We start from the raw sequence: 17,709 nt of genomic DNA, 5'->3' as shown, positions 1-17,709 counted from the left end.
TCATCTCTATCCCATTCTTAAATAAAAATCAATCTTCACTTTTGACTTAGTTATAAAAGCAATCCTAGACATTTGAAAATTAGTGGGTGTTGAATAAAGCCAAACTTTTTCAAACCAAGTATTTGTTAAATGTCATACGTATTATCTACCATCAACTGACTATTTTACTATAAAGGGTAGCACCTATTTTTCAAAGATGTGAGAAATTTTAAATTTGGGATCTGATATATGAAATATAGTGCAAGATGAAGTTTATCATCAACCAGAAATCACTTGTTCTAGTTAAATTTCTTTAACACATACTAAATTTCAGAGTGATAAAATAATTTTGAAAAACTCCAACACTCCAAATATATTCTTTAAGTATCTAGATGGATGATAGTTCAGCTCACACAGGTTTGACTAAAGCCTTTTAACTTGTTCGTTATAAACATTAAGAATTTGGACCTCATTATCCAAAGATCCATTTACTAGTTCATAATGCAATCTGTGTTAATCAGCTGTACAAATCAACCACGTAATAGCAGTCAGATGATTCTATTCTCACATCAACAGAAATAGTAATAAAATTAGAAAGTAATAGTTTTTATAAATAATTAATAAAATAGTAATTAATAAAATAGCACTGGAATAAAATGAAGAGAATTTCTTGTTTCAGCTTCTTATCAGTAAGCCTGTTCCTCATTTGTAGATGAGGATAAAGGTATCACAGTCAAATATGGGAAACTGCTCTTTATTTAGACCTTTGGGACAAAATTAACTTTGGTCACATATTACTTAAAAAAAAATCCAATTTTACATATTTCTAAATAGATAGGACTAAATGATCAGGGAAATAATTTCTTCTGTAAAAATTGGCCAAATTTTATCAAAAATCTAACATACAATGTAATTCAAATTATATAAAGACTAGTTGGGATCATAATATTCCAAATGTATGACAGTTGTGACTCCATCCTAACAGGTGTGAAAAGTACTTGTTGCATGTTGCTTTGGTCCAGAAGAGTAGAACTGACTTAGTAACAGGAAACTAAGTACCTAATCTTTTGCCAAAATTAATTTAGATTGTGACTGGCAGCAGAAATAGCCATGATGAATAGCTCTACTATAACAAAGATAAAAGAATACTTTTCATGAACATATCACAGTATCAAATACATTTTTTATAAGAGAAAAATATGAAGGAAATGATGAAATAGCTATCACAAACAAAAAGAAGGGTCTCCCCCATAAGGTGATGAAATTAGAGGGTTGATGATAATATGAAAGGAAGTTGAGTACTGTATTTATTTCTTATTTTATACAACTCTTACTCTTTACAAAAATGGTTATAGTCATGCCCATAAAAGTGTAACCCATGGCATTTGAAAGCAAACACTCTTTGTAATTATTTAAAAGGGCCTTTTAAAAATTATAATACAAAGGTCTGTGCTCTATAAGCAGTCCTCCACTGTGCATTATAACAATAAGGCTTACTTTTAATACAAAGACTAAGTGTTTGGGAGTTATGAACCACTGGATTTAACAAACATCATTTTATAATTGCTTTTTGCATCTTTTTTGTTTTTGGGATCCTCCACTTCATCAGGATGCTCAGCAGCTTGGAGTTCTTCAGCAGATTCTTCTTTCTCTGACTCTGAATCGCTTTCAGAGTCATCTGGACTTTCAGGATCAGGCGAATCATCATCGTCGTCATCATCATCTCCAGCCACATCACCTTCTCCGTCATGATCTTCTACCTAAAACATCAATCAATAGGCTCTTTTAAAAAATAAACATTAGCCAACACAAAATCTGAGAAAGACTCTACGTTCTGTCAGTCTTAGAAGCACTGTGCTTTGTAGCCATTAGAACAACAGCTTTAAGACTTGAGTAGAATTTTAAGAAAGGGCTCTGGCCAGGCCCAATGGCTCACACCTGTGGCTGGGATCCCAGCTACTCAAGAGGCTGAAGAGGGAGGGTGGGGGACAAAAGGAGGGGACTGCTTGAGGCTAAAAGTTTGAGATCAACCTGGACAACATAGACCCTATCTCTCAAAAAGAAAGAAAGAAAAAAAAATTAGCCAGGCATGGTGGTGCATGCCTGTAGTTCTAGCTACTCAGGAAGTTGAGGTGGGAGGACTGCTAGAGTCCAGGAGTTCAAGGCTGTAGTGAGCTATGATCACGCCACTGCATTCTAGCCTGTGTGACACAGCAAGACTTCATTTCTCTCTCTCTCTTTTTTTTTTTTTGAGACCAAGTCTCGCCCTGTCACCCAGGCTGGAGTGGAATGGTCCAATCTTGGCTCACTGCAGCCTCCACCTCCCAGGTTCAAACTATTCTCGTACCTCAGCCTCCTGAGTAGCTGGGATTACAGGCGCCCACCACCACACTCAGCTATTTTTTTTTGTGTATTTTTAGTAGAGACAGGGTTTCACCATGTTGGACAGGCTGGTCTCAAACTCCTGACCTCATAATCCACCCACCTTGACCTCCTAAAGTGCTGGAATTACAAGTGTGAGCCATCATGCCTAGGAAAGACTCCATTTCTTAAAAAAGAAGAGAGAGGTGCTCTGAAGATCACACACCTATCTCACCTCCCCTAGTTTGAAAACCACTGTATTATGTTTTCCTGAAAGAAACAATTTTTTAAATTAATAAGGCATGTTAACCACTGACATTTATGTGGAAATCAGTTATCAATGTTTTGCACATTGTATTACTTTGGAGTACATAATAGTCATACATAAATTTATAATATTAAAAGAGATCACTTAGGAAACAAGGGGAAAAAAAGCTCTCCTAAACCATTATTTTAAACTTAGATGAAATATTTTACCTAACTTGTGAGCATGTTGTTCATGCGTATTAAAAATGTGCCCTGGCCTGGAGTGGTGGCTCACATCTGTAGTTCCAGCCCTTTGGGAGGTGGAGGCAGATGGGTCGCTTGAACCCAGGAGTTCAAGACTAGCCTGAGCAACATAGTAAAACTCTGTATCTACAAAAATTACAAAAATTAGCTAGGCGTGGTGATGCAGGCCTATAGTCCCAGGTCCTCAGGAGGCTGAGGTGGCAGTGAGACTGTGCCACTGTATCCAGCCTAGGCAACAGAGTGAGAACCTGTCTCAAAAAAGGGGGGGAAAGGTGCTGTAATGATTCAGCAGAATTTACACGATTAGAAAATATACCTTAAAATCCTTAGAAACAGGCCGGGTGAGATCTGGTGTGGTGGCTCATGGCTGTAATTCTAGCACTTTGGGAGGCCAAGGTCGGCAGATTGCCTGGGCTCAGGAGTTGAGGCCAACCTGGGCAACCCGATGAAACCCAATCTCTACTAAAATACAAAAAATTAGCTGACGTGGTGGCGTGTGCCTGTAGTCCCAGCTACTCAGGAGGCTGAGGCAAGAGAACTGCTTGAACCTGGGAGGTAGAGGTTGCAGTGAGCTGAGATCATGCCACTGTACTCCAGCCTGAGCAACACAGTGAGACTTTGTCTGGGGGAAAAAAAAAAAAAAAAAAAAAAAAAAGATAGGCCAGGTGTGATGGCTCAAGCTTATAATGCCAGCACTTTGGGAGGCCAAGGTGGGTGGGGTTTGAGACCAGCCTGGCAACATGGTGAAACCCTGTCTCTACAAAAAGTAGCTGGGTGTAATGGCAGGCATTTGTAACCCCAGCTACTCAGGAGGTTGAGGCAGGAGAATCACTTGAACCCGAGAGGTGGAAGTTGCAGTGATCTGAAATTGTACCACTGCACTCCAGCCTGGGTGACAGAGTAAGACTCCATCACAAGAAAAGCAAGCAAACAAACAAAAAATACCACAAAAATCCTTAGAAACATCTCTTCTGATTATCTACAGAGACCAGTAGAGTATATACAATTATTTTTAAGATTAATTACATAAAGAAAGCTTTTTACATGGGATTCTTGATTGCTAGGGTAATCTAACAACAAATGATACCAAACTGAAAACTAATTATTTTTCCAATGAAAATAAGTTAATTACTACCTCACTGAAGCCAAGTCCACAATGTCGCCGATATCTTCCTGATAATTTACTGTCCATACTTTGCTGATATTGAGACTCCAGTTCTTCATTTATTTTCTTGTCTTCTTCCCCTGCATGTCCAGGATACTTTAGTTATGTTTCAAATTAATAATGTACACAAAAAAACCATAATAGAGATGCTATTATGCTCATGGCTGATTTATCCAATTGTTACTAATTATACTATGAATTTTAAAAATAAACTTTTTTTTTTTTCTTTCCACCATCGGTGGTTACCTAATATACAATAAAATGCTTGATGTTGAGATAGCATAAACATCTAAGCTCTTTGGATATTGTTTTGGCTTACTTATACTATAGTAAGTGGATGTTCTCCTGAAAGTTTTTTCTCCTAGTCACTTAATAAAAACTCTCCAACAAACAAATTATCTATCTTTGAACAAAAGCAATGCAAAAAGCTAGGCACTTCTGTTCAGCAAATGGCTAAATAAAATGGTCACATACAGGCTCTCCTTTATGCCTCTGTTCGCATATTAAGTTTATCAGAGCAACTTAAACTTTAAAGCAGCAGTCTCCAACCTTGTTGGCACCTGGGACTGGTTTTGTGGAAAACAATTTTTCCACAGATGGAGTGGGGGTGGTGGTGGTTTTGAGATGATTCAGATGCTTTATATTTATTGTATACTTTATTATTACTACATTGTAATATATAATGAAATTACTGTACAACTCACGATAATGTACAATCAGGGGAGTCTGAGCTTGTTTTCCCTGCAACTAGATGGTCCCAACTGGGGGTGATGGGAGATAGTAACACCCTAAGTGTGTTGCTTATGTCCAGTCTACTCTGTAATATCATTTTGGCTGCTGTCCAGAACACCCTGCTTCACAAATACAGGCAGTTGGAAATGGAAGCAGGCTTTTCAGTGCTTTCGTGGCAATCTCACAAGACATTTCACTTTGACTTTAATTCAGAATGTATGGAGACATAAAGTTGTCTCAAACATACTTTTAAGGATATCATCATTTGTGATCTTAAACAGTTGATCCTCTTCTAGCATGAACAAAGTCGATTCACCTGGCTTATTCACAAATGGGTTGTGGATCCATTCCTTCCCAGTTCAGGGCTCTTTTGCGGTTGGGAAATAATGCTCAAACTCTTTGAAAGCTGAGATAGGCGACCGTGCGCCAGCTGGGAGAAAAAAGGTCCTGGCTCAGTCTCTTTTAACATCTTTGCTAATGTTTGAAACATGTCAAAAAATCCCAATGTTCACTTGTGGCCCCCATAATACCAGTTTGGCTTTGAATGCAGCCACTTTATCTGCCAACTTGAACACAGCTGCTGTTCTCCCCTGAGGTGACAGATTGAGTATGTCACACAGCAAGCAAGTTTTTTTTTTTTTTTTTTTGAGACAGAGGCTCCCTCGCCCAGGCTGGAGTACAGTGGGATGATCTTGGCTCATTGCAACCTCTGCCTTCCAGGCTCAAGTGATTCTTGTGCCTCAGCCTCCCAAGTAGCTGGGATTATAGGTGTGTGCCAGCATGCCTACGTAATTTTTGTATTTTTTAGTAAAGACGGGGTTTCTCCCTGTTGGTCAGGCTGGTCTTGAACTCCTGGCCTCAAGTGATCCACCTAGCTTGGCCTCCCAAAGTGCTGGAATGACAGGCATGAGCCACCATGCCTGGCCAAGTACGCAAGTTTTGCGACTCATTCTGTGTCAATGAAATGTGCTGCCAGTGGTGACTGTTTTTCTAAAAGAAATCTCTGGAATGCCTATCGTAACTCTGGCCAGTGATCTACCTTTAGGAAGCCATCTCTCTTCTGTGTATAAGAGAAGACGTTGTGTGCTCTTCTCTTGGCAACTCCTACTTTCACTCCTCACAGAGTTGCACAAGCAGACATTAATTAAGGGCATGTACCTTAATGTGGTTGAAAATTTTAATCACATCCTACAAAATGTTAGTTCAGGGGGCATTTTTTTTTGAGACTGAGTCTTGCTCTGTCACCAGGCTATACTGCAGTGGCACAATCTTGGCTCACTACAACCTCTGCCACCATGCCCCACTACTTTTTGTATTTTAAATAGAGATGGGCTTTCACCATGTTGGCCAGGATGGTCTTGATCTCTTGACCTCATAATCTGCCCACCTTGGCTTCCCAAAGTGCTGGGATTACAGGCATGACAGGTAGCATTTTTCAACTAGCCAGCATCTCTATGGATGACACAGTGCACAGACTCCCATTCAGAAGCAAGCTCTTTGACCTCAGTAGCGAAACCAGAAAGTCATGGCAGCTGCTCCAGCCCTGCATATATTGATAAAAAATGAGCAATTCAGCTTTCCTGAGATGTAATTATTTAAAGACCTGAATAGTTCTGCAGCTATGGTGTTGGTAGAAAGCAAAAGTGCACATAGCCTATCCTCATGCACATCCTCCTGAAAAACGTATCACACAAAAACAAGCATTGTTGCCTTGTCAACACTGGTAGATTCGTTAACCTGGATTGCACACCACAGTGACTCATTAACCCTCTCTAACAACTGTGCCTCAGTATCCTCTATTTCATCAATTATTCTAATTACAGTGCTAGCCAGAAGAACACGTGCCATCTTTTGAACTGCAGCCTCTCCTAAAAGTTCACAACAAATGTCCTTAGCAGCAGGCAGGATCAACTCTTCACCAGTAGTAAAGGCCTTCCTTAGCTTTAGCAATGTGGTCAGCCACTAAGAATGATGCTGTCAGTGCAGACACATTTGATGAAGTGGTAGCTTTCAATAATTGCTTCTGTTCTTTATGTTCACGATTTCTTCTTTTGAAAAACTCCAAAGGTTTGCCTTTTAATGCAGGCTGTTTGGTTTCCATGTGGTGAAGCACTTTTAAAAGTTTCATGGCTTTCCTGGATAGCTGCTCATCACATATAGACAAAGCAGGTTTGGAGAATGTGAATCACCTGTTGCAATGAACCTGTAATTTGTGTAGGATGCTTAGTATTTTCTTTTTCTTTTTTTTTTTTTTTTTTTGAGGCAGGGTTTCACCATGTTAGTCAGGCTGGTCTTGAGCTCCTGACTTCAGGTGATCCGCCCGCCTCGGCCTCCCAAAGTACTGGGATTACAGGCGTGAGCTACCGCGCCCGGCCAGCAGTATTTTCTTTTAAATGCAGCTTTCTCTTTGCTGGCAGTCTTAGAGTCTTCTGCTGTCTCATCATTGGGTCTTTCCCCCTTTTCAAAGAAGCTCCCCAAGGACTTTTTTTTTTTAAAATTCATCTTGGCTAGGGATAGCTTGTGGGCTTACCAAAACTGTGACTGAGACAAGTGCACAGTGCAGGAAAGAGGCACGGATGTAAGCAGTAAATAAAATAATGGGCAGGCCACATGCAGACTAAATGTCAGATTCTGACTTAAAGCCTGCCACCAGATGCAGTTAACTGTAACTTGCCACTCACTCTGATATGAGTCTGCAGGCAGTTGATTTATGGTCTCTGTGCAGTCAAGCCTCTCTGCTAATGTTAATCTGTTTTTGCAGCCACTCTCCATCACCACCTCAGATCATCAGGCATTAGATTCTCGTAAGGAGGCACAACCTAGATCCCTGGCTTGCACAGTTCACAATAGGATTCATGTTCCTATGAGAATTAAATGCTGCCAATGATCTGACAGGAGGTGTGGCTCAGGTGGTAATACAAGCCATTGGGAGCAGCTGTAAATACAGATAAAGCTTCTCTGGCTTGCCGGCCGCTCACCTCCTGCTGTGTGGCCCTGTTCCTAACAGACCAGGGATGGGTACCGGGGGTTGGCAACTCCTGCTTTAAAGCTTTAAAGTTTTAAAAGAGTCAATGTGGCAGTTGAAATATTTTTCCATTCTGCAAAGTTCAGGGATTGTTTTTTGCCTTATGCACCAATACAAATTAATTTGAAGTAACTGTTTAATATCATAAAAATAAAAGATCTATGAATTTCTAAAATGTGCTAAATATGCTGCATGTTACCATAATTTAAATAACTTCAAGTTTTGTTAAACATAATCTAGGTTACTGTGCCTTTTATTAATATGTGCCTTTTCTTAATAATGTCCAAGATCAGGGTCAGTTTTAAATAGGCGAAAATTTCACTTTTCAGCACACCAAATATCCAAATTCATTTTCAATTTTATTTTAAAATGTTCTTCCCTAAAATTATGTTTAAAGCTTATTTCTTCAGGGTCTGCAACTAGTTTATATTCCTCAAAGATTTTAGGAAAAAATTTAGTGAACAGACAAAACCAGAATATGCCAACCCCATGACATTATATGCTAATATACCAAAAAAAAAAAAAAAAAAATCTATATCTACCAGAGTTAACAAGGTGAGGCATAAAACCTCAATACAATTAAAATATATGTTCTGAATCGGTAAAAATAGAGACAGAAAAGGTTTCTTGGTTAGAATATCATGACATATACTCTCTCATATTTTAAAAAGTACATAATTGGTACTTTATATATGTAACATGTTTACCTATTATACATTACTAAAATTTTTTTTTTTTTTTTTTTTTTTTGAGACAGAGTTGCACTCTCACTCAGGCTGGAGTGCAGTGGTGCAATGGCTCACTGCAACCTCCACCTCTTGGGTTCAGGCAATTCTCATGCCTCAGCTTCCCAAATTGCTGGGATTACAGGCATGAGCCACCACGCCCAGCATTTTTTTGTCTTTTTAAAAAATTTTAAGAGATGGGTCTTGCTCTATAGCCCAGACTGGAATGCAGTGGTGTGATCTTGGTGTTACTGCAGCCTCAAACTCCTGGGCTTAAGTGACCCTCCTGCTCTAACTTCCCAAATAATTGTGATTACAGGTATAAGCCACTTGCACCCAGCTGCAATTCTAATATTTTAATAATTTACACAACTATATGCCAAGTAGAATATCCTGAAACAGGAACACATACATTATATTCTGAATTTAGCACTTCTATTTTAATTATATTTTGCTTTCTTACCTGTTCGGAAGTGAGATGTTGATTTGTGATCTCCTATAACAAGACGACCAGTATGTTCTTTCTATAAGAAGGTTGAAAATGTCTTAGCATTTGAGACCACTAATTTAATCTTATTGGGTACCTACTATGTTCTGAAAACTATTCTAGGCTTCTGGGATACAGTGATGACAAAACCATTAGAATCTCTGCCTTTAAGGAGATTATATTCTAGCAAGGGTAGGAAATGGGGTAGGGAGACAGGCAAAAGTGATCATTATTTATACTATGTTAGAAGGTACTAAGTGCCATTAAAACAAAACTGACCTGAGTAAGGGGTAGAGCAGATTGAAATTTTAAACAAGATGAATAGATAACTAGAAAACTGAGTCAATCTAAACATTTTCTTTCCTAAAGGCCAGTTAAATGAATTGCTTTAACTTTCCACCTGTTCTTTCTGCTGCCTCAAGTATATCTCATGGACAGAAAGCAAATGAGATTTAGCCAGACAAAAATGAAATAATTAAAACTTATAATGTATCATATAAAGTGACAGATCTTATTACAGTGTATCATAATCATTAGCTATTTCTTTACTATTTGACTAAAATAAACTCCTGATTTCAACATGTAAAAAAGAACAATTTAAAATAATCTTGTACTCTAAACATAAATATACATCTGATTCAGTATTACTAACTGATCAGGCTACATAATTACTCTCAATGTAATCAGTACAATCCACTTATTAGGGTTCATAGTTTCATGAAGTAAAAAAGTGCTCATTAAAACACCATGTGAAGGTGAGAATGGGACTTTGGAAAGTAATCTTAACCAATCATCTGTGAAGATACAATAACAAACCTTCCCATGGTGAAAAAATGACAGACACAGTCTCCATATACAAAAATGATGCTACTGAAAAACTTCAAGCATTAATGCTCATTGTTCTGCATGCCATTAACACATAAGCAAATCAGTGATTCAGTGTTATTTCTTTAGGTTGCAAAACTTTGACTTTGACTTTAGATGAAACAACCTATAATGAAAACAATTTTCCTCCTCATCGGTGTTACGGTGAAACAATTTTATTGTCAGTTTTCCTAAAGTTAGTTTCCAAGAACCATAAGGGATGTTAAGTGAGGACTTAATATATTTGCATGAAACAAGATAAATTGCAGACTATTTTCTATGACAAATTACAAATTGGGAAATCTGGATTACTGAGATATTATACAAATGCTTTCTTTTAATAGGTCTCAGTGCTTTACATGACCTCTACCTATCCCCAAACCCACTTTTGTAGTCTGGCTAACTCCTCATCCTTTGAGATTCAGATCACTTCTATTTTGGGGAAGCTTTCTTGCACTGCTAAACCAGTTAGCTGCCCTCTGTGATTCCACAGCACTACATGCATGGTTTTCTTAAAGCAATTACAATTCTGTATTGTTGTTATGTGGTTTCCTTCATTAATAGCTCCAAACATGTATTATCCATCTATATGACCACCCAGGATTCAGCACAGTAGTAGGTAGTCTGTGTTGGAAAAATGAATGAATGTATTCTCATATATGTAACAAACCAAAGAGCAGAATTTCATTTTAAGGGGCTTAAAAAAAGAAAAAAAAAATTCCTATTTCTTTTAAATTTAGTTTGTAGGAGGACTATTGGGACAATGTTAGGAAAATAAATTTACTTGCTTAGAAAAAATAAGTATCTAGAGATCCCTGTATAAACTGCTAGGATAAAGAAAGATTTTTTACAATAGATATTTTCCTGGCATTTGTTTTATACAGTTGATCTCTGAACACTCTGTATGAGTCCACTTATACTTGAATTTGTTTCTACCTCTGCCACCGTCAGACAGTGAGACAACCCCTACTTTCCAGCCCACTCAACATGAAGACTATAAGGATGAAGACCTTTATGATAATCCACTTCCAATTAATGAACAGTAATTTATTTTCTCTTCCTTATAATTTTCTTGATAACATTTCCTTTTCTTTATTGTAGGAATACAGGATATAAGACATGTAACACCCAAAATATACGTTAGCTGATAATTATGTTATCAGTAAGGCTTCCAGTTAACAGGTTATTAGTAGTTAAGTTTTTAGGGAGTTGAAAGTTATACGCAAACTTTCGACTACCCACAGAACCAGCATCCCTAACCCCCACATTGCTCAAGGGTCAACTGTGCCTTCTGTTAACGTTAACAAAACTGAAAGGCATTTCAAAATACCTTGAACACTTTTAAGGTTTTTCCCCTTGGTGTTCTACACATTCAGAAAAACTCTATCTAGTAACAAACTATAGAAATAATCTCTGAAAGTGTAGTCTTAAAATTAGGTTTTTGATAAAGGCTATTCCCTTGGTTACAACTTCAAAGGCTGGAGGGAGCTATGAAATATGATAGACTTTCACTTTGGCCAGAGATTTCACAAGATAACCTACCCAGAAGAAATATCTTCTATCAAATCACTGGGCCAACATATGGAAAATCATAAACTTTGACATCTCCTTTCTCCTATACAGCGTCCTTGAACCAAATTTTTCTCTGTGCAGTCTTCAAACTTTACTGAATCCTAGAAGCGGCTCAAAAATAATATAAATTGTATGTACTTGGTTAAGCCAGATGTATTTCCCAAAGCCAAAAGAAATCATGCAGAACAGGAAAATGGAATCCAAGCATATTCAATCCTTCTTATGTAGCACACATAAAAATGGCATTATTTTCACAGAAAAGATAAAAATGCACACCAGCTGATGCTTACCTTTCCTGCACCCATAAGTCTCAAGAACTTTTGTTTTCTCTCTTCATTACCCAAGTCTGCTGCCTCCCAATTGCTAGATCCCAGCTAGAAAAGAAATGGGTTGATTAATTTTTTTTTGCCTAAGTGTTACAAAATCTAAAGTCTATCTGTAATTCCCAAGTTTTTTTTTCCCTGCCAGTTTTAACTATAAACAGGGTTTATTATTTTTTTGCTTAGGTAGTTAAGCATATGTATCACATTCAAATTTACTCCTTTTCTATTACCTCACAGCAGAATCCTTTCGTTCTTTTGCAGCCAGAGCTGAGTCTCAAAAGTTTGCCTGTATTAGACTCACCTAGAGGGCTTGTTAAAACAGACTGCCGGGCTACAGCCCCAGAGATTCAGCCCGGTCTGGAGTGGGGCTCTAGGATTTGAATTTCAACAAATTCCTAAATGATTGCTGATGCTGTTGATCTGGGTACCACACTTTAAGACCCACTGCCCTGGAGGCTTGCAGGGTCCTAGAGCACCTAGTACTCTGAACTTAGATGGCAGCCACAGTTGTTAGTTGATGTTAAAAATTCTGGCTTTATCAGTTTGCTAACTTTTAACTTAAGAAAGAAAATTTTAACTTTTCAGTTTCTTTATTGAGCAGTTCTAGTTGTTAGGATTAAGATGACATTATTTTTATTCTTTCTTAAAAGTCTTCCGAAGAGAAAAGGGAAAACTTATTTATTTATTTTTGAGACAGAGTTTTACTCCTGTTGCCCAGGCTGGAGTGCAAGAGCGTGATCTGGCTCACTGCAACCTCCGCCACCCGGGTTCAAGTGATTCTTCTGCCTCAGCCTCCTGCAAGTAGCTGGGATTACAAGTATGCGCCACCACGCCCAGCTAATTCTGTATTTTTAGTAGTGACAGGGTTTCTCCATGTTGGTCAGGCTGGTCTTGAACTCCCGACCTCAGGTGATCCGCTTGCCTCGGCCTCCAAAAGTGCTGGGATTATAGGTGTGAGCCACCACACCTGGCTACTTATTTTTAAAAGAATAGACCCAAACTGATTCTATCTTGCAATTATCAAGTGGGTCCACTGAACTCTTTTATAAATCTAAGAAATATGTTGGAATCCTAGCAATCATATTTTTCTCTACATCTTGAAACAAATGTAAAAAATGTTTCATTATCATTCATTATTTCCAATGATGCTAAAAACAGCTAAAATAATTTTAAAAAGTTATCTCACTGTATTGTCCAAAGTATTTCATCACCATCTTTCAAGACATCATACCTCTGTTGTCTACTTATAGCTTTCACTGAATACAGATGGGAATTCACAGTTTTTCATTTTCCATTCATAATGGCTAAGAAAAAAAACTGACAGAAGGCATTAACCATTATTAAACGAAGAAGAAAGTGAATGAAAAATGACAGGCAGTTGTATTCTAGACTAATGATGATAAAATTAACTGTGCAAAAATCTCGGACTATGAGTTTTTGGATGAGGATTACTAGAAGGCTTTTTTTCCCACCCAAAAATCAACAAGAAAAACAAAACAAAACAACAACAACAGGATATGTACTCTCACTGGGAGAGCCATTGGCAGGAAAGACTTCATCTTGCAATATTTTGCAGTAAGAGCCAGGATGATCCCCATTTTGTAAAAAGGAGGTGTGACTGTTTTATCTCATTTTCTACCATTTTTACACATCAAAATTTACTTGATTTGGTTGCAGATGGACAAAAGGTGAAACCAGGTATATATACAAGGTGACTGGAAGGAAAATGAAATAAAAATATTAATATTCACTGAATTTATCATGCTAATTAAGTTTATAATCTAAAAATAAAAATGTTTTGCAATTATGGAGCAAGGATGACAAACCCTTCTTCAACACAAAATCTTAGGCAATAGAAGGTTGCAAAAATTCTTCAAGTATTGTATTTTGATGATGATGCAAATGCAACCCAGGTTTGAACTTCAAGGGTCCCTTATAATTTGTTTTTTTTCAACCAAATGCAGATCTATCTCAAGTATATGGAAGGCTGATTTTTCCTATTCTTGGGTTTGACAGGGCTGGCTGCAGGACTTGAGTATGCAAGATTTGCCAAGGAGGTGGGTGGGTCCTAAAACTAATCTCCCACATTTAGTATACTGAAGGATGACTGTATATACCACTAAAATCAAGAAAACATAGTTTATAAATTTGAATTTGCTATTGTTAAATTCACATTAAAATTCCTAATAAAGTTGTTTTTCATTATTCCCTTTTATTCTTATTTCTAATTATTTGTAAAAGACTAAAAGAATATTTAAAAAACACTATTTCTCCTGGGCATATGAGAGTTAAAGCATTTGTACCCATCTGGACCCATTTGTGCTTCTAAATTTTCATGAGTGGAAGGGCTTACATGCTCTCATAATTTTGGCTTCCTCAGTTCCAAATCTCTACTTCTTTTCATGTGATCCTTGATATATTATTATAGGTCATTTAGTTCTTACCTGTTTCTGGCTCAATATAGTTAAAGTAATAGTGAAGCTTCAGTTCTGACTCTGTAAGCCAGGATCTGACATTAATTTTAACTTCTTATCTATAAAGAGAGGCCTCTTTAAAAGAGTGTCTTAAGACACTGAGGCACAGAGAGGATAAGTGACTTGCTTCAATCCTGACCATCCTCTGTTTTTTTCCACATCATATTCTCCATGATCAAATGAGACAGAATACTGAAAGTGGTCTATGAACTAACTACTGTTATAAAAATATAGAGAATTAAGTTAAAAAAATTGTCTAAAAACCAACTTTCTTGATTCTGTTTCTATTAAAAGAGCAAAACATCTTTGGTGTTTATATAAATAACCCTGTCATCTATAACTTCTAATCCCAATGTTTTAAGAAAATAACATTAAGTCCTGTCAGTTCTTTTTTTCAAAGACCTTAAAGCAGCAGTCCCCAACCTTTTTGGCATCAGGGACTGGTTTTGTGGAAGACCATTTTCCACAGAGGAGGTGGTTTTGGGATGATTCAAGTGCATCACATTCATTGGGCACTTGATTTCTATTATTAGTACATTGTAATAGATAATGAAATAATTATAAAACTCACCATAATGTAGACTCAGTGAAAGCCCTCAGCTTCTTTTCCTACAACTAGACAGTCCCATCTAGCGGTAATAGGAGACAGTGACAGATCATCAGGCATTAGATTCTCACAGGGAGTGTGCAACCTAGATCACTTGCATGTGCAGTTCACAACAGGGTTCACGCTCCTATGAGAATCTAATGCTGACAGGAGGCAGAGCTCAGGAGGTAATGCAAGCCATGGGGAGCAGCCGTAAATACAGATGAAGGTTTGCTGGCTGGCCCACAGCTCACCTCCTGCTGTGCAGCCTGGTTCTGTGGCCCAGGAGTTGGGGACTCCTGCCTTTAAGTACAACAGCGAGTACTTTGCCCAAATGCTGCATTCTGAAAAGCATGTTAATGCCCTATACAATTTAAGAGAGGTTCCTTACCACCTCTCCTAACCTCCCCACTCCTACCACTCCCTATAAGATAGCTTTCATTTCTCCACTCCAAGCCAACGAAACTTTTAGGTTGACTTCATCCTTAATACCCTTTACTACAGACCTGCAATTAATTTATCAATACATATCCTAGTGACTCTCAGAATTTACTCCTACATTGTCAGCATTTTTCTAGATTTGTATTCTGTGATTTAGTATCGACTTTTAATATTTTAAAAAAAAGTTTTGTTATCCCAATTAGATGTGAGGTCAATGGGTGTAAGAAAATTTCAATGATCTCTTACATACTATGGCTACTCATTAGAAACTGTGGCCCAACTATATATTATAGCTAGCTGATTTTCTATAACAACTTGGAGGTATTTTAATGAATGTATTACATATGGTTAAAAAAAATTTTTTTTTTTTTAAGGTACTGGCTGAGTGAGGTGGCTCACGCCTGTAATCCCAGCACTTTGGGAGGCCGAAGTGGGCAGATCGCTTGAGTCTAGTAGTTGGAAAGCAGCCTGGGCAACGTGGCAAAACCCAGTCTCTACTAAAAACACAAAAATTAGTCAGATGTAGTGGCTTGCAGCTGTAGTCCCAGCTACTGCGGTGGTGGTGGAGGGAGAGAGGGTTGAAGCAGGAAGATCCCTTGAGCCAGGGAGGTGGAGGCTGCAAGGAGCACTGATCATGCCACTGGCCTCCAGCCTGGGAAAAAGAGTGAGACCCTGTCTCAAAACAAAAACAAAACACAGGTACTTAAAGATAGGCTTATATGACCATGAAAGGTCTTAAAGGTCATTTAGTTTAAACTGATCTTTTCAGAACTGTAAACTTAACGACTTAATCTCTTTACCTTTCTGTTAAATTGCGTATCACCTGGGGTCTCCTGTTATGCTAAAACATTTCTGTGTAGCAAAACAGATGTCTGACATCCTAGCAATCAAGTCACAGTTACAAATCAGGAGAAAAACAAGGTAACAGCTTTTTAAATGGCAGCCAGGTTACTCAACAGCATGAATCAATTCCTGAGAAAACGTGAATTACCATATTAACAAGATCTAAAAAGCCAGTAGCAGAAAGAACAGAGAGCACCAATAAACTTCTGTAGATGCCCATTCATCCCCAAATCTTCACTGACTGCTAATCTTTCTGCAGAGCTAAAGTCGATTCCTTTAAAAACCCTTACTATTCCAGTCCTCACCCCACCTCCCACTCAGAGGGGTAGGTTTTAACACCATCTCATTCGCTACAAAGTATTATTCAGTGAGCCTTTAAAATTTTATGAAAAGCACTGAAATGCACTATAGAAAACTTTAAAGCTTTATGTATTCAGAAATTACTAGTACTTTAAACAAAACTGAAAAATTCCTAGCTATTCCTTCATCATCCACAACGATGACCTCACCGCGCCCTCTCCAGCAATTTCTCCATCAACGTTCCAAAGACACTTATCCATTGTATGAAGGACGTAGTTTTACGTTTACTGGTTACCTGATGTTTCCATGACACTGCGCTAGGAGCTAGGCCAAATATACAAAAAGGCCTAAAAATAAGCATCGTATTTATCTCCGAATTCCCAACACCTGGCACTGCAGTAAATGTTTAATGGGTTCCTTTAAGGGATAAACCGTTTGCTATTAAAACCGATAAGGTGGGGGCTGGGGAAGGGAACCGCGTTTGATGGCGAGGAGAGGTAAGGAGAACGAGGTATTAATATCTGACATCAAAATGGGCTTCTAGGTCTCAACGTCTTAGAGCTCACCACCACAGTCAGAACCAAGTTACACCCGTGGCACAATTTTCGGCTCAATGTTGTTCTCGGTTTACCCTTACTAATGCAGTTGACGTTAACTCTCAACGGCACATTACAAAAGTCATCCAGGCCGGAAAAATCTGTCCAAATGTGCACGAACATTTCGACACTGTCACAGGAATATTTAGAACCCCAAACAGGGAGAGTCTTGCCGTCTCTATCCTGAGTACAAACGCCGAAGAAAGCATCCTCATCGGTCCCTCAAAACGCACGTCAGAAATCCCTTGACTAAGCTCTTTCGCTCCTCGACCCTCAAAATTTCCTTCCTCCATCTCCCTTCCTACGCAGGTCGCCGGCTCTCAGCGAATGGGCCTCCCAAAAACCTTCCGACTCTAATAAAGATTAAGGAAGACATTGCCCACTCATTCTGGTTTCTCCCCTGGCCTCTCCCACTGCAGGCCACCTCAGGCGCGTCCTCCTCCATCCACCCTTCCCGGCCTACTCAAGCCTTTAGTAGGCCTCAACCCTCAGCCACTCCGCCATTGTTATTTACATCGTCGTCTGGGGAGGCTGAACGCTTCACCCCGTGCGGGTGAGACTCTCTGGCAGCACTCATGCTTGCGGGGATCCCGACGAGAAACGTGGAACCCTCTAGCCGCTCTCCTCAGCCGCAACACCAGCAGCGTGCAATCTGCCACCGGCCCAAGCAGTGCCACTCCAGAACGCAGAGCCCCTCCAGGGCTTCTCTACCACAGTCGTCACCGT

General features: G+C 38.7%; 1 protein-coding gene and 1 pseudogene across 1 annotated transcript; both read right to left on the bottom strand.

Annotated features, from left to right (window-relative positions):
• Positions 1-717: 717 nt before the first annotated feature.
• On the bottom strand, positions 718-17,704 carry C6H11orf58 (chromosome 6 C11orf58 homolog). The gene is made up of 5 exons (XM_003919875.4): positions 17,498-17,704; positions 11,711-11,794; positions 8,961-9,021; positions 3,986-4,095; positions 718-1,739 (listed from the first exon to the last, which is right to left on the bottom strand). Exons 1-5 carry the CDS (start codon positions 17,558-17,560, stop codon positions 1,506-1,508), a joined length of 552 nt encoding a protein of 183 aa, XP_003919924.1. The 5' UTR covers positions 17,561-17,704; the 3' UTR covers positions 718-1,505.
• On the bottom strand, positions 11,170-11,277 carry LOC120364888 (small nucleolar RNA U3; annotated as a pseudogene).
• Positions 17,705-17,709: the final 5 nt, after the last annotated feature.

Source organism: Saimiri boliviensis, chromosome 6 (assembly GCF_048565385.1).
Source record: "Saimiri boliviensis isolate mSaiBol1 chromosome 6, mSaiBol1.pri, whole genome shotgun sequence".
NCBI lineage: Eukaryota > Metazoa > Chordata > Mammalia > Primates > Cebidae > Saimiri > Saimiri boliviensis.
This window is presented reverse-complemented; position numbering and strand designations above follow the sequence as displayed.